Source organism: Clinocottus analis, unplaced genomic scaffold (assembly GCF_023055335.1).
Source record: "Clinocottus analis isolate CAN_PGR_092001 unplaced genomic scaffold, fCliAna1.0.p SCAF_4, whole genome shotgun sequence".
Taxonomy (NCBI): domain Eukaryota; kingdom Metazoa; phylum Chordata; class Actinopteri; order Perciformes; family Cottidae; genus Clinocottus; species Clinocottus analis.
Genome location: NW_027176153.1, coordinates 21,634,063 through 21,655,208, shown reverse-complemented (window position 1 = coordinate 21,655,208; position 21,146 = coordinate 21,634,063). Strand labels below are relative to the sequence as shown.

General features: G+C 43.1%; 1 protein-coding gene across 1 annotated transcript; it reads right to left on the bottom strand.

Annotated features, from left to right (window-relative positions):
* Positions 1-1,810: 1,810 nt before the first annotated feature.
* scrt2 (scratch family zinc finger 2) lies at positions 1,811-10,809 on the bottom strand. Its single transcript, XM_068598356.1, has 2 exons — positions 10,175-10,809; positions 1,811-6,530 (listed from the first exon to the last, which is right to left on the bottom strand). The coding sequence occupies exons 1-2, from the start codon at positions 10,329-10,331 to the stop codon at positions 5,731-5,733; spliced, it is 957 nt and encodes a 318-aa protein (XP_068454457.1). The 5' UTR covers positions 10,332-10,809; the 3' UTR covers positions 1,811-5,730.
* Between the last annotated feature and the right edge of the window lie 10,337 nt (positions 10,810-21,146).

Below are 21,146 nucleotides of genomic sequence, written 5' to 3'. Positions count from 1 at the left end.
GCAGTTATGTTTTCTCTCAGACAGCCGCTCAGAAGATGCTGCTGATCTTAGGTCAATATCTTTGAAGTGAGAGTGTTGCGCGCTCAATTTTGCAGGTTGTTTTCAATAATTTACTTGATATGCTCTGAGAGTCTGTGTGTGGCGATGGGGAGGCTGCCGTCGTGCTGCAGAGTGTTTCAGGCGTATGAAAGGCCACACGTCTCCTTTCCCTCCTCGCAGCGCTGATCACTCAGAGCCGCTGTTGTTATACACACAGCTCACCCACGGGTGATGTAATTGGATTGCATGGGTCCCCATTTTACAGTCCATTGCCATGTAATGACATCAGTTACTTACTTTCATCATAAAATCTGATAAGGGACAACATCTGCCGGGGTAAAGTGTGAATGAGTAGCACACATGAATGTTGATGTGTAGGGGTCTGCAACATCCTGTTGTGAGCTGTTGTCTCTGCACGTATACAAAGAATCAACACTTGGTTGGGTAAACTTGTCATTTGACTTTGTGAAATGCAACATGTGAATACAGATAGGACAGTGTAGTTAGTTTATCTTCAATGACATAACTAAGCAGAGAAGTACATCACGGCAACAATGGCAATCAGTGCTTTCCCACACTAAAGAGATGCGGCTGCAGCAAAGTGTCTCGTTTCTGAGTCCCTGCTCTGCTCTGCCTGCTGTCTCATTATGCTGCTGCTGTGCTGCTGGAGGACACTGAAGGACACAAGCGATTGAATTCAAATGTTGTATATTCCCTGGAAACCAATCAAGAAAAGCCCCAGAATAATAATCCCTGTCCGCTGTCATGATTCATTTTTATTTTGTTCCATATTTTTCTCTGGCTTTTTGAGTCACTCAGAAAGAGTAGTCTCAGCATAAAATCAATGTTCCATTAAAATTTAATGACCAGGAAGGGCTTAATAGTGGTGGAACAGATGCCTCTGCTTTTGATAACGCCGACATCTCAGCAACTCTCATTCAAAGCCGTATTGGTGTTGTCAGGTCCTCTGACCGTTCCTGCTCTCTCAGCCGCCACGGAAAACAAAGGATGTTGGTTGGTTTTTTTGTTGCCTCGTGGCAGTTCAATTAAAAGTTAGTCACTTGACAGTGAAGCTCGTAAAATTCATCAAACATTGACAGAGGAGGGTACAGCTGATGGCACAATATAGCCATAACTCTATTTACTCACTGTGTTAATGTTGACAAATGGCTATTTCAGACAGATTCCAGATTCACCATTTTTATATTATACACATATATTATGAGAAAAGGATTTACAAATGTGTATAGAGAGAGGGTGTGTGTCTGTGTGTATGTCTGTGTCTGTGTGTGTGTTCTGGCAGGTGTCACCTGTCTATCTATCTATCTATCTATCTATCTATCTATCTATCTATCTATCTATCTATCTATCTATCTATCTATCTATGTAGCTAGCTAGCTAGCTATTTAGCTAGCTAAATAGCTAAATAGTTAAATAGATAGCATGCAAAGACACTTCTATCTGTGTGTGTGTGTGTGTGTCGGTGTGTGTGTCGTGGGTGGGTGTCACCGATCCATCTCGCTGGCAGCTAGCTAGCTAGATAGCTGCTAGCTAAATAGTAAAATAGTTAGTTAAATATATAATATGCAAAGACACTTCTGTGTGTGTGTGTGTGTGTGTGTGTGTGTGTGTGTGTGTGTGTGTGTGTGTGTGTGTGTGTGTGTGTGTGTGTGTGTGTGTGTGTGTCCAGTGATAAACATGTAAAAAACCCTTTATAATGAAATCACGGTTGACATTTTACAAAGAAACAGGAGCGGACTTGTAGGTTCATTGTGCTATTTGTTTTTTATTAACGTTATTGTTGCTATTGTTGTCATTATTAATAATTGTAGCAGAACAAGATAAATCAAAACACCCCTCAGCAATCATGGCTTAAGTTTCTTCATACTCAGCTGGGACAGAGAGAGAGAGAAGGAGAGAGAGAGAGAGAGAGAGAGAGAGAGAGAGAGAGAGAGAGAGAGAGAGAGAGAGAGAGAGAGAGAGAGAGAGAGAGAGAGAGAGAGAGAGAGAGAGAGAGAGAGAGAGAGAGAGAGAGAGAGAGAGTGGAAAATCTTAATCAGTTTTTTCTTCTTTGAGGACCATATGGAAGGTTTCAAGCAGCCAACCATATGTTGAAGGCTTTTGTCATGGAAATCATACTTTTTGGCACTTTTTCATTGCGCAGCCAAGCCGGGCACATAAATAAAAGAGAACATAACAGAAAAATCATACAGAACATGATCAAATCTTTCAGAATACACAGAGTTTTGAAGTTTTTTGTCTGTAACTTACAACAGATAGCTTTTTGATCAAGACACTCCCTGATTCACATGGCCACCCATACTGCAATTGGTACCTGTATTTGTCTTTTCTTTTTAATAAAAAAAATAATAAGACAACATGAATAGAAAAAGAGCAATTAAATGTCTACATGCATTGTCATATTATTGCTGTGATATATTTACAAATATATTTACAAAAAGCATCAAAGAGGAACAATGTTTCCCTATCTAAATTCGGAAGTTTTAGAAGAATCAAATTGTGCCTCCCTTTTCTGAAATTAATATTTTCTCTGAGGACGATCTGTAATGCTGCCAGTTTTAGAAGCCCACAGAACATTTCCAATTGATGTTTTTAATGATCTCAATGCTTTTATCTGCCTCATTAAAACACAGTCCCCAGGTTTCGGAGATGCATTATATCTCTGTCCCACAGTAAAAAATATAACATATTAAAAAAAAGGATCTATAGGAAGTAGTGATTCATGAGTTTAATAATACAGTAACATGCCAAACTGTTTGTTCTGCAAGTTAATCAGGAGACAGGTGGTTTGGATGCTCTCATGCAGTGATTCAGCTGGAGCACTTAGGCGGCCATTGACAGGATGATGGGGAAACGGGGATGAGAGGGCGGACAAACGGAGCAGAAACTCCTCTTTTCTCCTCAGTTTTTTGTGTTTTTTTTAGTTTTTTTTTTAGGGCGAGCTCAGCATTACTGCGATCGTGTCATCCATTTGAAATATGCAAATAGCTGACAGCGCATTTGCCTGCTGGTGCTTGACCTTCCCCTTGGAGGTCGCTCACCGACTCAATTACGCTCCCTATCTGCAGTCTGTCTGCAAACACCTGTTATCCTCCCACACTCCACCACCCTCCGCCAATCCCACTTCAGCACATCTCATCCTCGGTGCGTCTGTTTGGATGCAGTTGGGACGGGATGGGGACAGCCGGTCGGGGGGGTGGTGGTGGTGGGGAGCGGGAGGGGGGGGTGTACAAATGATGGGGGAGTTGGAAGTGCATCAGCGCGTCGTTTTATTACAACAATCTAAAAACTTTCTCTACCAAGACAAGATCATTTCCATTAGTGCTGGTTAAGAGGCCTATACTTCCATCCAGTCTCTACGGTGGAACCTCAGAGACTTGCTTTGCTGTTTTTAGCTGCACAGAATAATTTGAGAGCAGTTGTACCTTTTTTTAATTTAATGCTTTATTAATCCTGTTGTGTAACCTTCTCGCATTTCAGTCAAATCACACCTGCCTTTCAGCTGCCAGAAGAGATTTGTTTTTACCTGGTTGCTATTTGATACAAGAGACAGTTGAAATAATGATTTTATTAGAGCCTTTTCTCGCTGCATTGACACCTGTAGCAATTTTGGACTCGCTGTATGAAGGATTTAATGTTGCTCGTCGTTACTGCATCACTGTTATTATTGCTTTTGCACTGTTGAAACCGTGTTGTAACTAGATTACATCGACCTTATTATAGAAAAGATAGTGGTATTTCTTCATGGCGATGTCTACACCGTCAGCATCACTATCGGCCATTTTCTGGGATTTTATTTATTGCCTGAGATTGAAGGACGAAAGGGGCCAGAACTCTCGACTCAAAAGGATGCAGTGGACTTTTGGAAAACAGCAAGATGGAGAGTATTTTAGTGTTTCGTTTTCATCGTTTATTTTTATTGCCCTAAATCGACTGAAAACAGGACAGCTGTGATTGTTATACATGTCAGTTGCTGTGTCAGTAAAGTTATTGCCACGAAAACAAAAGTTAATTCTGCATTCATTCGTTTGAAGTCTCCTAACACTGGTACTGTACATTGTTCCTCTTTAAAAAACTAAGTCCCGTGGACTCTCTACAGTTTTCATGCATATAAACATTTTCTTTGAAGATCAGCAGCATCTTACAAGGTCAATGGATGTTCATTTTTTAAATTATAAACAATAAATAAATACATGATAAATAACAAATAAGCAAGTCTTCAATAAATACACAAAAATAAGGTGAATAAATAAATAAATAGATAAATAGGTAGTTAAATAAAGTATTTACATGATAAATAGATGGTATGCATCTAAACCGTGGGCAGAGCTTTGAGCGACATATAAAACAGACAAACAGAATCATTTGACTGTCACTTTGTAACTGAGGGTGTGTGAGTTCATACCTTCACTCTGAGGTAACACTGGCGGAGGGGGAGCACCTCAAACAATGGGTGAAGATTGCTCTTTAAGACTGGACGATGCACCATAAAGGCAGCAGAGTTTATGCAAGCCACCATGGTGGAGGAAGAACAACGAGAGTTTTCATTGCTATAGACAAGTCGACCGCACATGGCACTTATAACAATAGATCATTTGGTCTGGCTCCCAGTGTGTTTTTTTTTTTGTCCAAGTCTGTACATCAGGGTGAGACTATGAATTTTGATGTGTGATAACCTGTTCAACAGGCCGGTTTAATGTTTTAAAATCACTGCTCTTGCAGAATTGAATTGAATGACCTATGATCGTGTATAGCTTATTTAAATTGGCCTTCTTTTTCTCTTTCTTCTTTTTTTTTTGTTAAATACCCACAGTTACAAAGATGCTTTAGATCGACAAGGGATAATAAGCACAAAAAAATAAATTTAGAAAAATCAAATAGAAAAATAACATCCGTTGAATTGAAACATTGGTGTGGAAAAAAGGGGGTTTGTCTTTTTACCTTTTAAAATGATCTCCCTTTTTTTTGCAAATACTGTCATAGTTCACATTTTCATAAAAAGTTCATGTTGGCAGTTGCAAAAGAATTCAATTCTTAGCAAATAAAAAGCAGCATAAAAATACAAGAGGTCATTTTGTCTCTAAAAAACAAAAGAACACTGTTAGTCCTTTTTTATGTTTTTTTTTCATTTTCTCATTACTATTTGCTATAAAATATCAGGAATCTAAATATTATTACTATTGATATCAATATCATTATAATCATTGATAAAAATTCACATGCCAGGCCTCATATATAATTGTGTATGTGTGTGTGCACACGTGTGTACATGTGTCTGTGTGTGTGTGTGTGTGTGTGTGTGCGTGCGCGTGTGTGCGTGCGTGCAAGTGTCTATTTGCATACATGTCTGTGTGTATGTGTGTTTCCATGAACCCACGTCCGTGCGAGCACATGTTGCTTAATTGTGTACAACTATCATCTACTGTCTCTATTTGGGGGAAGGTTGTTTGATTGTATGTTTCTGTGGACGATTAGCTACTGTGCAGGGAAAAAAATCCAGCATCTTTTTGAAATTGTCTTTGCCATATTTCAGCTTCTTCACGTAATCTCAGTGAAAATATTGCTTTCTAAAAAAAGGGAAGAAAAAAGGCATGGAGGGCAGAGTGAACAGGGTTATTGGTTGTGAACCTACAACAGGGGTTCAAAAAGATTTAGCTTCTTTCCTCGTGGTTAGTTTTCTGATCCAGAGTCATCTTCGTCCGCAGAGCCCTTGAAGCAAGCTGACTCATAGTGCTTGTTCAGGTAGGACTTGAGAGCGAAGGTCTTATTGCAGCGCTTGCATCTGTAGTGCTTGAAGGCAGAGTGTGTTTGCATGTGGGCGCGGAGGTTTGAACGGTCAGCAAAGGCTTTGCCACAGTGTGCGCAGGCAAAGGGCTTTTCCCCCGTGTGTGAGCGCATGTGACCTTGGAGGAGCCACGGCCGGCTGAAGGCCTTGCTGCACACGTTGCACTTGTGCTTGAGGTCGTGGGTGAGGATGTGCATGGCCAGCGCTGGCATGGACACGTACACTTTATTACAGGTGGGACACTTGCGGGCCATCTTGCTGTCCAGGCTGCGGTGCGTCTGCTTGTGTCTGCTGAGGTTGGAGGACGTGGCGTACGTCTTGCCGCACTCGTTGCAGGAGTGGCGGGCCGTGCCGGCTCCCCTCTCCTGAGCCCCGCCGTTGGCGCTGCTGCTCCTCGAGCCCCCTTCGCGACTCTCGCTGTCCCCCTTCCGCCTCGAGCGGCCGTCGGAGATGAAGAAGGCATCCATGGTGTAACCCTCGGCCAGGGCCTCCGATTCACCACTGTAGAAGCCGCTGGCTGTCATGCCGGACTGGGGGCTGTCGGGCTGCTTCAGGTCGGGGTCACAGTACTCCTCTCCGCCGCTCACCTGGGTGTAGAGGGGGTCCGACACCGGCGAAGCCAGCTTGTGCTCCATCTTCTTCTCCCCCTGGTATACAGATGGCGTGATGTAATCCTGGATGTAGCCTGAGTGAGAGACACACGCAAACACAGTTGGCCAGGGGTTGTGATGGATAAGGACACAATGACATGCTGGTGATTACACGATTATCACGTTGGATGATTGCCCTTCGTGAAATGGTGAACGAGTGAGTGGCAGCACGGAGCTAATTGCATTTTTTTTTTTCTTCTTCCAGAACTCACAGGTCGCACACAATAGTGCAGTGATGCAGGAAAACGTGACGCACTTAACTGCGTTTAGGAAGGTTGTAATTTTACAGGGAAGATGAGCGCTGGATAATAGCTCATCAAAGAAGTCTCCTGTAGGAAGATGTATGTTAAAGCCTCCTTTAAATAGTCTCATTCACTCGCTCTCCTGTCGTGATTTACGGTCAATCAGTCCTCTTTGGCTGTGGCCTGTCTCCATGTTTGCTTAATAAATGCTCATCTTTTAACTCCAAACCATAATAAATATCTTTTCCCCAGGTTTTTTTTTCTATTAGTGTTCAAAAAAAATAAATACAAACCTCCCAAAAATAACAGGTCGCATCTTTGATTTGATTGTTTATGTATTAATTAGCTTGTTTTGTGTTACACACACATATTTCTTTTTTAGTTTTGGACCAGAAGAACTAATTACGTCCTGCTGCTTACACCCTGTAGGATTTCATGCTACTTCTTGAAGCATGATGCAGCAAAGCACAAAGCCCCCCTGAGTGATTTCAATTGTACAGAGCATGATTTCAGAGAGATATATTTTGTTGGCATCATTCATGTCTTTCCATTTTCCCCCTCCGAAGCAGCCCAGTGCCAGGAGGAGCTAAAAGGCTCGCTGGCAGCTAAATGCATCCAAACAGAATTCAATCCATTCTTACGCTATGACTCTTAAGAGCTGAATTAATACTAAATGCATTTACCTCCAGGGTTGATATTCTATCAGTTGAACACATGAGTGAAAATGTAAAAGGTTGTGAAACCTTTTTTTCTTGAGAGAAATAGTGCATAACTGCCGAGAGAGAGAGAGAGAGAGTTAGAGAAAAAAAACCCATTCCTAAGCACTGTGTGCAGCAAGCAGTGGAAATGAGGTATTGACTGCTTTTTAATGAAATTCAAAGTTTTGAACCGATCAATAGGCGATCATATGTAAAACAGTGCAGCTGTTAGAGAAGATAGAAATAGTGCGAGGAACAGATCAAGTACCTGCGGCACACCGTAGTTTATTTACAGCCTGATGATGTGAGGCACGTTGTGTTTGTGAAGAGGGGTCACCTGTCTGCAGCAGCGGAGAGCCCACTGAGGGGCCTTCAAGAAACAGGCCATTAAGAAATCAGCTGAAGTGCTCTCTCACCGCCGCGTCCTCCATTCCTAAGGGTTTCTGTTCACACACCCACTCTGTCAGAGACATGACCGTGACACCCAGTGACAGGGAAACACCGGGGTCTGCGCGTTCATTATCATGCTGCACTGCATGGGTTCACTGGTTGTTTTTTTTTAAACCACGCGGACGGCGTGAGCGCGAAGATTTATCTGCTTTTGTGCTAAATTCGTGCAATTTGAGTGAAATGTACAGATGCTGCAGCTTCAACAATGATCCCTCGCTGTAAATCCACCTGTTTTACAGTCACACAATGAGACTGCAATCCATGTAGCTGAAGGGCCTTTGCACTGTGCACGACAACATGGCCCTGATTTTTCGTATTTGTGTGCAACAAAACATGTAAGCAGAGTTGTTTACTATATTTCAATTACCCAAGGTCAGACGCGGAGCTCATCATTTAGGACCCGCGCCGTATCAGCCTTTACAGCTCATAGGCTCGCTTCGCTCATGCAAAGTAAGCATGTAATTAATGGACCCTCTCAGCCACCCCTCTTTGTTGTTCGACAGACACTCAAGTCAAATGTCTCCACAATGGGGGGAAAGTAAATCTCCTGGCACGGCAGAAGTGCTGATGTTAGGTGTTTCAGCCACGCTGTGAATTCTTTTATTTTCCTTCTCCTTCTTTTTTTTCCTCTTTTTTTTTCGGGGGACTCAGCACGAAAAGATTCTTTTGTTCAAATTAAATGCCTTTTGTCAACACCAGCGTAGTGCCTTATCGTTCTTTGCTTCTTCTTTTTTTTTTTAATACAACCCTTATTTTTCATGCTGTTGAACAATAGATTCAGGAACAATAGAGAGTGACAATAATTACATACAAGTATTATTTAATCATAACGGGAGATTGTGCAGAAAGGAAACCTAAATAGCATGTACTACAAGTTACTAAATATGCCATGTAAATGAATACAGAACATAAAACCGATTTTAAAAACATTTGAATTTCTTAATTCTGTAGTTTTTACCCAGTTAGTTATTTCCAAATCATCAAACTATCATACTTCACAAACCAGCCCAGACATGTTTAATTCCACTAATCCTGATCCAACCCAACATTCACTGAACCTTGTTATTGACACGGTTGAATAACAGGTGGGCATCATCACAGCATTTAGCTGTGCACTGTGAAGCCTCTCTCACTCTCTCTCTCTCTCTCTCTCTCTCTCTCTCTCTCTCTCTCTCTCTCTCTCTCTCTCTCTCTCTCTCTCTCTCTCTGGGAACACGTCCTAACAAATCACAACAAAGACACACATATGGCCCTTTAAACGTGGCCACAAAATGGAAGCGGCGAGCTAAAAGCAGAGCGTTAAAGTGAAGGTCGCCTCTCAGCTCCGACTGGAGCCGACCGTGTGGGCCGGTCCGTGTGTCGACCGCGGTGCCGCTGTGTGACTTTCTTCATGTTTACTGTACAACCTCTTGTCACGTGATCAGCCTCATTGCTGCCCCAAGCACTTTTGTCTCCTTTTTTTCTTCTTCTTTTCCTTCCTTCCCTTTGCTATCCCATCAGCCCGGCTCCCCGCCTCCCTCCTGGCTGTACTGTACAGTGTGTTGATGTCTCTTGTGGCGGCGATAGGCCTGCATGGCTGAAACTCTAACCCCTGCTAGTTTTTTAAATGCCCGGAAGGAAGAGAAAGATGTAGTGGAGCGATGGGGGTGGGGAAACTGTGCATGCTCCATTTGGATGGGGCGAGGGGGGCAAGGGAGGATCGGACCGTGATGGGAACTCAAGGACAATAACAGCTAAGGACAAATGTATCATCCGATACTCAACTCTCATATTCATGAATTTTTTAGTCCACATGATGACCAGATATATATTCAGCCTGTAAGTGTGTTCAGCCACTACAGGGTTGGTGCAGTCATACAAATACGTAACTGGAGCGTCTCCCGATTATACACACGTTTTGTTCCCTATTTACATAAGCTAATCCGTGGCTGTGACCTGAATTGTGTCTGTCCTTCACTGGAGTCAAAAAACAAAAGTCTGGGAGCAGGGTGATGGGGGTGGGGTGCCACTGAAGAGGATTATTTAGGATATTGATGCAAAAAAAAAAAAAAAAAAATCAGCTGGCTGCCGCGTGTAACATCTCACATTTAATTTACACACCACGAGCATGTTGTTGGCTGAAAGCGAGAGAACAGCTCACGCCGACACACAAAAACAAAAGAGAATGCCATCTGTGCTTAAGTGTGGAAATGTCAGGCGGGCTGAGATCAGCACCGGCGCTGTCTACAGGCAGGAACGCTAGCACATCTTTAACCGGAGCGGGGCAGACTGGAGGCATGTTAAACTCACCATTCTCGCTGAGACGAACCCCGAGGCTGGTCACCGAGTCCGTGAGGGAGCGTGCAAAAGTGAACGAGTCGTCCAGGTGGTGATGATGATGATTGGCCACATTGGATGAAGTGAAATCATCAAGCTTGATCTTCTTCACCAAAAATGAGCGTGGCATGTTTCAATGGGTAAAAACACAGAGCTGAGAAAAACGCATGAGAAAAAAAAAAAATGTAAAAAAAAAAGACCCTCTGAGGAAGCGCACGAGCAGATCTGGCTTTGACGGTAAATCCTTTGCGGTTAATGTGGAGAACAACGGCCAAAAACATAAGATAAGAAAGAAAATGGAAACCGGTGGAGAACGAGGCTGACGGGCAATGCTGTGTGATACTCTCTGGCTCCCCCAGCTTCCCCCCGGAAAAATAAAAAAATAAAAAATAAAAAGCGATCCTGTTCAGCACTGGATAGCTCCTGTGATGCGGCAGGCTTAAGGGACCAGTGAGGAAGAGAAGAGATGGAGACAGACAGAGAGAGGAGGGAGAGAGAGAGAGAGAGACTGTCAGACTAGCTGAGATCAGCAATCACGCCAGCCTTTATATGGGGCACAGGCAGTGGAAGATCAGGTGGTGCTGCGAAATGGAGCTGCTTAGCTTTAATCCATCAAATGTCCCCGGGGACACACATCAAATTACTACTGAACCGTCTGTGCATTCGCACACAGACAGAGGAGAAAGAACACAGGCAGACCCCCACTGCCCCCACTGCTGCTCCCCTCTTCCACTTCCCCCCCCCATCCTCTCCCCTCCCCTCTTTCACCCCGCTTATGCTCCATGCTCGGAGGAGGAGTAAAAGAGGAGGGCAGACAATGGAGATGTGGATGAGAGCACACTCAGTGTCCTGTCCCCCATTGTTTTCAGATGAAGTGGCACAGTTTATGTTTGCCTTGTACCGGCGCTGCCTTCCCGCATGTCATCTCTGTTACCTCAAACAGCCTCAAACGCGTCCGTCCGCTCGGTCACACCGCACTGTACTCGCATGCTGAGAGCGCACGTACAGTACAGGGGGGGTCATCTGAGCGTCTGCGAGTGCTGGACCCCTTTTTCTTTTTCTTTTTTTTTTTTTAAAAAGCCGCACTGGATTCCAGCACTGTTTGACGAGCGCGCTTTGGGGGGAAAGTACAAGTGCTGCACTGCTCAGCTTGTCTCTCTCTCTCTCTCTCTCTCTCTCTCTCTCTCTCTCTCTCTCTCTCTCTCTCTCTCTCTCTCTCTCTCTCTCTCTCCCTCTCCCTCCCCATTACCGCTGCACAGATGTGCATCCTGCCATGCGTGGCAGTGAATTATCTGATTAATTAATTACATCTTTTTTGATTAGGGTGAAATCTAGAATTAGATCCGTACTCGTGAAATTGGCTGGATGTATCTGGGTTTGGTTTGCGTTTCTGTGCACTTGTGAGCGCGCTCATTTGAATGTTACATTATGTACGTTGTGTATTCACCGCTGGAGCTCAACGTATATACGTTGCTCTCTTGCTGGGATAAATGGAAGTGAGACATTTAGGCAGGAAATTAAATCAATTGGTAGTTTCCAAAAGCAGCAGCAGTGGAACGTTTTCCAGTGAAACAGAAATTACCTGTTTGATTCAATATCAACAGGAAACACTTGTGTCACTTCACTTGTTTGATTAATTACAGCCTCACGGCAGTTAATTTGATTATTGAGTGAGAAGTATTGCTTCTGTTTCTGTTATATCACACGTAATATCAGCGGAGGCATCAGAAAGAAGTGCAGATATCATCTGTTTGGTTCTGTTTAGTTTACATTCTGCTGTGTGGTTAAACAGTAACGGGGGCGGTGAAGTCATCATGATAGTAAATTCTCCATTCCAGCAATTTTTTCCCCTCAAATAATCATGTTTGTAATATGTGCAAACGCTTACAGTTAGTTTGCCAATTATTGTTCAGTCTATAATTAAAAAGCCTGTTTCTATTTTCCACAAACCCGTCATTTTTCAATTGCTTAATTTCGTGCATCCAACAGTTCAAAGCCCAAAGATATTCAATTTACAATCAAATAAAATGGATAAAAACAGAATAAATTTGTAACTACAGAGCGCTAATTAATATATAGCACTTATCTAAATGATTGGCCCTGTAATTATCTTTTACATTAATACATTTTCCTGTTTATATAAATCGTGCTGTTCCGTGAGTCTTATAAATATTCACAATATATATATTTTTTTCTTTTCTTGGCCTTATTAAAAGTCACATTTGGCACACATCCAGTGTCGACAACACAAAAAGAGAACCACTTGTAGCTCCACTGTGACAAGTGACTGAGATCCCACATATTTAGTACATACATGTTGATCGTGCATACATGTTGTGTGTGCGTCTAAACGTCGAAAAGGTGTCATAGATCTCCACCTGACGTGTAGGGGTGCCCCCTGGCCCGGGTCGCTCTAAATCCTCCCCCCGCCACCACCGGTGACCCTGCGACCTCGGCCGTGGCAGGTTTCAAGAGGGGAAGTTGTTAAATCAGTGCGGTCGGGATTTATCACACGTTTTTGTGATTTGTACACTACGACGCAAGTTCACACCGCCGTCACCCGGCCGAGCCGGTAGCGCGGAGGCAAGGACGAGAAAGGTCACGGGGAGGATCGTCGTGTGAAAGGATGAGCTATGGGGAGGGTTTTGCTTCTCTTTTTTTTTTGGTGGTGGAATATCTATTTGAATAATAAACACTCTTTGGTAATAAAAGTAATGAATTCCAACTCTTTGATTATATAATTGTGCCACAAGAGATGTTACTTTTTTCCAGCCTTCAACATTCGCTTCTTGTGTTGACATGTTTAGATAGATAGATGGATAGATAGATAGATAGATAGATAGATAGATAGATAGATAGATAGATAGATAGATAGATAGATAGATAGATAGATAGATAGATAGATAGATAGATAGATAGATAGATAGATAGATAGATAGATAGATAGATAGATAGATAGATAGATAACTTTATTAATCCCCAGTGGGGAAACTCAGTTGTCACCACAGACAACAACAGACTCAAACACCAGAAAATGCCGTATAAAACAAGACAAGAAGTGGACACATAACAGACATGAAAAGATGCTAAATTTAAATATAAAAACCACAATTAAAGGTGTTTTTTTTTAAAAATCAAACTGCTGCCGGGACAAAAGACCTCCTCAGTCGAACACTTTGTCGTCTTGAATCTCTCACTGAATGAACTTCTGAGTCCTTTAATAAAACACAGTGTGGTGGATGGCTTCCAGAGGTTGTTGCAAAGACCGTGATTATTATCTTTTTTATAATATTCTTTTTATTCTAGCAGCAGGGAGGTTAAATTATCTCTTATCGAGCAGCAGCTACTGTCTCCTGAACTCCACGGCTCACCTCTGGAGCAGAAGCTCTCATTATTCTGCTCTTTGTGCAGCCGAGCGCAGACGTTTACTTCTCTGGAGTATCTCACGCGCTGCCGTCAATAAGGAGAGTTCTGGGAAAACATCCAGATGGGAAATGATTTCATAACAGGCGTCATTCAACTTACAATTAATTGTTTTGTTTCTGAAAATTACACAAAATGTTTAAAGGGAACCTTTTGCAACTTCCAACGAAAGTGAAGTTGTCTTGTTTTATTTAACTAAAAGTCCAAAACCATAAAATATTCATCCTAAAATTACCAAGTGAAAAAATCCTCTCTGTTAATATTCAGCTTTCACCATCTTTTCTTTAAAAATCATAAATAAAATTGTTTCTTTTCCCCTATTATTTTTGTATTTGACTAATTGTTTCGTATTGTGGCGCTTTGGTTGAGTTATTATTTTCCAAAACTCTTCTGATGTAAAGTCCAACAGTAGAACATCAACATCAGATTAATGATGTGATATGAATAAATTATACCATATCCTAGTATGCCTTCATACTGGGACAAACACTCTAATATTGACACCCCGGTATGTTCACAGTAGTGTGAGATTAAATATTCTGCTGAACATTAAATGAATTATTGCATCATTCTTGTACGTATGAGTAATTGAAGAAACTGTGCAACAAGTCATAGCTACAGGTGAATCACGACAAACACGCTGTGATTGAAACATCTCTCAGGTTACTAGTTTCCAACAGCAGGCCGATTGTTTCCTCCTCCTCCTCCTCCTCCTCCTCCTCCTCCTCCTCTTCATCATGCCGGAGCTCGGGTCCACTCATGGCCCCCAGACTGCCTCTGACATGTGGTCACTGCCTCAGGACGTTACCATAGTGACTGACCCCCTCGGGCTGATGGGATGTTTTTTTTTTACTCGGCGATGCAGGAGCCGAGGCTCAGCGCCGGTCAGACAGGGAGGAGGTGGTGGGGGGGGGGTGAAGAGGCTGCGATACACACTCAGCCTCATTAACATCCTGCATGGCCCTCCAGGGTTATGGAGACGACCCGACCGGCCCAAATGAAGGAAAGTCCGCCCGGTTGATTTGTTCCTTCACACTGTTCCACCGCCGACGATTAAACCCTACCAGCGTGAACACTTCTCGTCCCCATTTAACACACACGTGACGACTGTTTAATCATTTAACGTCCAGCTAATTCAGACACCTGACGTTGAGAAATAGGAAATATCCAAACAGAACATTTCACTTGACGCATTGAACGTGAAACTTCAGTGTCTCGTCCTCGGCTTATATAACGTCACTCTGGGCTTGTTGGGCTAGGTGAAGAGATGCTAAGAGTCCATTAAGCAAAGCCATCTATAATTTACCTCACTCTTGCTTACTGGGTCACTTCAGTCAGGCTTTTTTTTTTTCTTTTTTGTTGCTGCTGCTGCTGCAGAAGGACACTGTCGCGCTCTTTAGAAAGACAAGAGCAGCCGATTCAAACAGTTTAAAATAGAATATGAACGCACATCACATGCAACAAGTATTTGTTTAAAAAGAACATCCTTATTTAAAGGGCATGTTGTGGCAGCTAGCATGCGGGAGTTTGGCACAAAAATCCTTTTTCCGCAGACGCCGATCAGACATGGCTCAGTAAAGAAGGTCTTGAAACCAATATTTCACATTTTACTGTGCGATTTCCAGTCCGACACGAAGTCTGAATGGACCTCGACTGCCTCTCCAGCCGCACTGTATCTAATGCTGTTTGGCAGATAGTTCAGTGTATCACTCATGCCCTATTTGGCTCGTGTCTGCCTGTTGTCCTGCATGCATCTCGGAGCGTGTGTGCATTTGTTGTCCATGGGCAACTGTTCAGTAAATAGGGCAATTAAGTGTGAAAAGCAGAAAGGAGCTAGCATGTTCCTATCTCTTTGGTGGGGGAGATAATTTATGCTAATAACATCTCTACCGCTCAAGCTGCCCAAAAATGATAGCAGACCCTTTTGGCTTCAGAAGAATCTTTTCATCCTCTTGGAGGAAAAAAAAAAAAAAAGTGGTTTCTCAACACCTTGCAAATAAGACAGCTGTGTGGCAGTGAATGAATCTCTATCCCCCCTCTCTCTGCCTTTCATCTCCAGATGATAATCTTTTCTCATTCACTGTCTTGTATGGGGCATGTTTGTTCTTCATTTAGCCTGTGGAATACTTGAAACCTAGTTTCCCCTCCGTCTCCCCCTTCTTGCTCTCTCTCTTATAGCCTCACACCCCGTACACAATCTATCCTCGTTTTTCCTTCAAGAGCCGTCATAGGAAGTAGAAGCAAGCCGCGCGTGTATTACAGTAAATAGTGTCCTGTGCATGAGTGATGCTTCTTAATAACACTTAAGAAGAAACTTGAGCTCAGTATGCTGTTCATGTGGCATAAATTCCTCCGTGATACTAAGGGCACAGAGGCGTTGGGTGGCTGAGAGGAGCAGGGCCCATGATGGCAGTTCAATAAATAACCTCAGTGAAAGTGGCAGCAATAAACCATATAAGATCTCTACCAGCTACCTCACTATCATGCTCGGCGAGGCGCTCTCATGTCAGCCGCTATAGAACAAATGTGTTCGCTTACAAGGCCGAGACCATTTCTTTTGTGCGAGGAGAAAAAAGAAAAAAAAGCCAGCTCAAAATTGTGGGTTACGGTTTTAAACATGGATCCTAAAAACAAGTCGTTCCACGTTCGAGAAAGTGTGCTTGTTTGCTTTTTTTTTTTCCTTCTGAGCGTTAGATGAGAAGGTTGGAATCACCTTCATGTGTTTATGGTAAATATGAAGCTACAACTAGCTGACGGTTAGCTTAGCTTTGCACAAAAACTGTAAACAGGGGGGAAACAGCTTGTCTGGCTCTTTCAAAGGGAGAAAAAAAATGCTTTACTAGCATCTTTCTTTGAGCTCTGACTGCCATCGTGCCTTAATTCTCCTTCACACGTCAGCTGTGGAGCAGGATTGTTGAACATTTAGTCGCGCGTGCGTGTCCACCTGAAGAATGTTAGTCGAATATTCACTGTTTTATTCTTATTTTTTCCAAGAACTGTGTCTGAAACTTGCAGGAATGCCCAGTAAAGTCGATGGGAGCTGCAGATGTATTACTTTTAATTGACTTCATCAAATATTATTTGCTTGAACCAAGTTGTTTTTAAACCATAGAGGCGTTAGATCAGACAGACACACAACGCAACCAGCAGATTGTTTCTGACACTTTGGACAGAGCCAGGTTTGCTGTTTTGCCTCAATATGTTTAGCTTTTCAATTAACTAGGAAGACGAGTGTTTCTTCCTTGTTTTATTGTCTCCCAAATGTTAATTTATATTTCAAAAGGAAGCTATAATCATTTAATTCACCGCAAAAGACACATTTCAGTGTGTTCTTAGTGATACGCTCTCCTTTTTCTAATGCTGTAATTAAACCTTTGCTATAATAGTCATCATTGCACCTTGCTCTGATTTATCGAGAAATAATTGTTTCCGATAATCTTAGTTTAAATTAATCGGGTTAATTAATCACCACTGTGTCCTCGCCCTCCCTCTCTCAAATAAAGGCATTGTAAGTCTTTTCACATTATGTTCTATCACGAAGGTCAGCGCGGTGGGTAATAGACTGTCATTTCCAATTTGTACTTCCACGCAAAGGAAGAGCAAATGCGTTAGCGAGATGCTATCAGCCCGTTTTAAAATGAGACAACAATTGGGCAGATTTGCATGCAACGCGGCACGGACGGAGCGGTGCAGTACAGTGATTACCCAGCGTTACATACCGGTTGCTAATTTTCTTTTTGAGGATGTAAGTCACCTGTTTGCAGCCAAGAGGACCAAACAAAAGAGACCCGTACCCTGACACCACAGGCCGGTGTGACTCGTGTTAAAGAAATAAAAGAAATGTGCAACCAAACAAATTTTCCACCATGCAGGCGTCGTTGAGACAGACATTTTAGTCGTATGTGTTTTTCCTCCCAGTGCATGTCAGGGAGAGGGAGAGGTGAGATCAATTTCCACTGGATTAGGCTGCCTGGGGAAAATGATTGCTTTTTCTAATACTTAGTAACAATTTTTCAATTTCCTGTGGTCTTTGTTACTCTCAACATTTTTTGCAAATGAGCAAAACAGAGGCAAGCGGCGTCGCTGCTCCGCGAACTTCACCTTGGGACCAAGCATCATTTGCATATATATTGAGAGCATACGTTTTTGGTTTATAATAGTCACCATTCTGAGGGGGGTGGGGGCGGGGAACCGGGTGGGGGAGGCGGGGGGGGGGGGGGGCTGGCAGGCATTCTGTCACCTGTTATGAGGCCCTTGTCCGTGAGCATCCCAGGGAGACGAAAGCAGGCGATAATTAAGGTGCCGGGGTCTAAACTGGTGTTGCTCTCTCTTTTACCTTCACACAATTGTTTTAAGTCTGAGACAACAAAAAAAAGAAAAGTAAAACAAAGACGGCCGCGGGGCCACGTCTTTGTTTTCTAGCTCCCAGAGATTTTCAGGGTGGGGGGGGTGTGGCTACCAAAATTCACAGGAAAATGAAATTAATCTATCGGCACAGCACTGATCCTGTGGTGATTACAGTTTGAGCCTGATGCTATTAAATCCACACGTTCCACTCTTTGCACTTTCACAGTGTGCAGGGGCTAACTACATTCAGGCAGAATCAGAGGAGATGCAGTGCAGATGGTCACATGACAAATGGCTTTATTGCCCCGTTATGGAGATTTGAATCATAATTGAGTGTCTCTACAGTGATGTGTGCACTTGGTATGACTCACAGTGAGTCTTTTGCAAGGGGACAGATGAGCTCTGTTGCTTCTACTTCAATCTGCCGCCGCGTATTTAGATTTCGCGTCAAATCTTTTTAAACCCCCCCCTCCCACCCCCGTCTTGGTATTTCCATTCTCTCGGTATATTTGTGCAAGATTTACGTCGAGATAAAGAAGAGAATTACCGGGAGAAAAACTGTTTGATCACAGGATGGTAAATCCCACTCGAGAGAAACCAAAATGCATCGTGATATAAAAAAAAACAACACAATTTTATTTCAGCAATCAGTTCTTATCGCATACATCCAAAGTTGAATGAAGGAGTAATGTGAGCATGCACATTTGCACACTGATGCATGTGCGCCACGCATCACTGCTTTTGTGTGTGTCGAGCGCTTTTTCAAAAGGGCATGCTTTTGTGCAGGCACAGATGATGCAGCTGGCAGAAGCATGACTATTGCTGGAAGCACGTCCGCGTTGGCACACATACAGAAAGCTCCTGGCTCCCGGGTCACACTTTATATAGGCTGCATAAAGGCTGCCTGCCCCGTCTGCTGTCTGGCCCGTGGATAACGTCTGGAGATGTGCACATACTGTCGAATCCGTCTCCTTTCGCTCTAGAGCTTGAGATGACGAGTCGATTAATTGATTAGCGGGCATAAAATTAATCTGCAACTATTTTTTTTTTTTTTTTTTTTACAATGACTCATTGTTTGAGTCATTTCTATTCGGAGCCAGAATTCCCTGCAGCAGCTGAAATGTGAGGATGTGTGTTGCTTTTGTTTATCCTCAGAAAAGGGATTTTAAGGCTCGAGGATGTCAACCAGTTGATGAATTGTGCAAATGTTTGTCAGATTAATTGATAATGGATGTAATTGTAGCTGCAGCCTCACTGATGTCCTAACATGTCTCCTGTGTTGCTCATGCTGTTTTTACAGATAGCAGATAGCGTCACACATACAAGATGCAGTCTCAGAAATGGTGAAAACATGTCCTACAAGATCAAAATCATCAGGCGCTTATCGTTTACATACTTTCAGTTGGTGGATTTTTTTGGTTATTCTGAGCGTCTTTTCGAGACTCGACCTCATACTCCAAATGAAACATTGTAATTTTGAACAGGATCAATCATGTTTCCTGAGTAATGATAGCTCCATTTATTCTGTAATTGCCTGATAAATTAACCAGCACAGACACCTGTCAAAACAGCAGACAATCTCGGTGAAACCACCTCCCAACAGGCTCATCTTGGTGGGCTAAGTTGGTAATGACAACTCCCCAAGTCTGTCCCCTCAGGCTGAAGGATGAGAGCACCATGGACTTCTCTTTTCCCATCCGTCCCTATTAGGATAATGCATCAAATAGACATTTTAATTTGAAGTTCATTTTCTCCTCAAGGCTCTGTAAATGTCTGCAAGCGTGCATGTTGGAAGCGATAACCTTTCTTTGCAGCATGTGATCTTTTTATTTATGTGTCCTAATGAAATGTTCACTTATCCTTTACCACAGTTTGGCATCGGTGGGGGGGGGGGGGGACGAGTGTAAAAATTTGGGATATTCCAGTGACTCTTTTTGAAACGAGGTGTCTTCCAAAAAAACACAGAGAAAAAAAACAAAATAAAATCCCGATGTTTCATTCGCAGAGCTCCTCCTCCAGCTCGACTAAACCTCAGATGACTCATTGATTTCCACAAACAAACCAAATTGCCAGAAGTGGTACGCTCCAGTGTGACTCTGAGGAAACCTCATCACTCAGCAGTTATATTGTTGTGCACCCGGCGACCTCCTTTTATTTTTTTCAACCCTCGCTAGTGTGACGATAACGTGCGTGAAATGAGCGCCGGGGCCTGCCAGCGGTGCCCGAGCGCTCGCAGGGCCCCGACACCTGCCTGCGCTCAGCTGTTCCTGCCACGCTTGACCGCATGTGGCTAATAAACAGACCTGTCCTTATCACTGGAACTCCATTAACGGTGGTCGCAGTCACCTGAATCCCTCGCCGGGTGCGACAGCAAATTACAAGGCAAATGTAATGGGTTTTGCTATATTGCCACACACTGAGATAGTGAATTACACCAAAGGCCCGATGTTATTACATGTCCCCGGGACGCCGGCTCTGTGTTTTATGATGACTGCAGTGAAAAACCAGGTCAGCGCTCAAATTGTCATGGTCTTCGCCTCCAATGCTCCACTTCTATCTATCACGGTCCATTCAAAAGAGGGAACAAAGGCATGCGGCAGGTCGCACACTTCACACGTCCAACCACTTCAGACAAGTGTCTCGCAGAGACGTGAAGCGGCTCTCTTCGCTATTATCCGTGAGAGACAACAATTTGTTGAAAGAGACACAAAAGCGAAGTGATTAATCAGGTCGCCATGCGGTGAGATCCAGGGGACCTTAAGGTGTACTCGAGCATGAAAAAACCTGATGACAGGAAGGGAAGGAAACAGCGTTTAATTAGTCAGGCTTGATTATTGTAAAAGAAAAAAACCGTAATGCTCAGTCACAGCGTTACAATTGCTAAATTTAAGGATGAAATGATTTCATTTCAATAACGTTGCAGGTTTTTTTCCTTCTTTGAGAGCGCTCACACGGGGATTTTGAGACCAGTGTGAGCTTCAATGCTGGTCCATCCAAAATGAAAACATCGTACGGCTCTTCTCCAGCACACTGTGCTTTATTCACCAAACGTTTGAGGCTATCTGGACTTCTTCAGGGTATAATGCCCACGGCTGTTTTTGACACCTTATATATATGTACAACACATTAATCACATTAATCATGAATGCAAAACCTATTTACAAAATATCCTTAT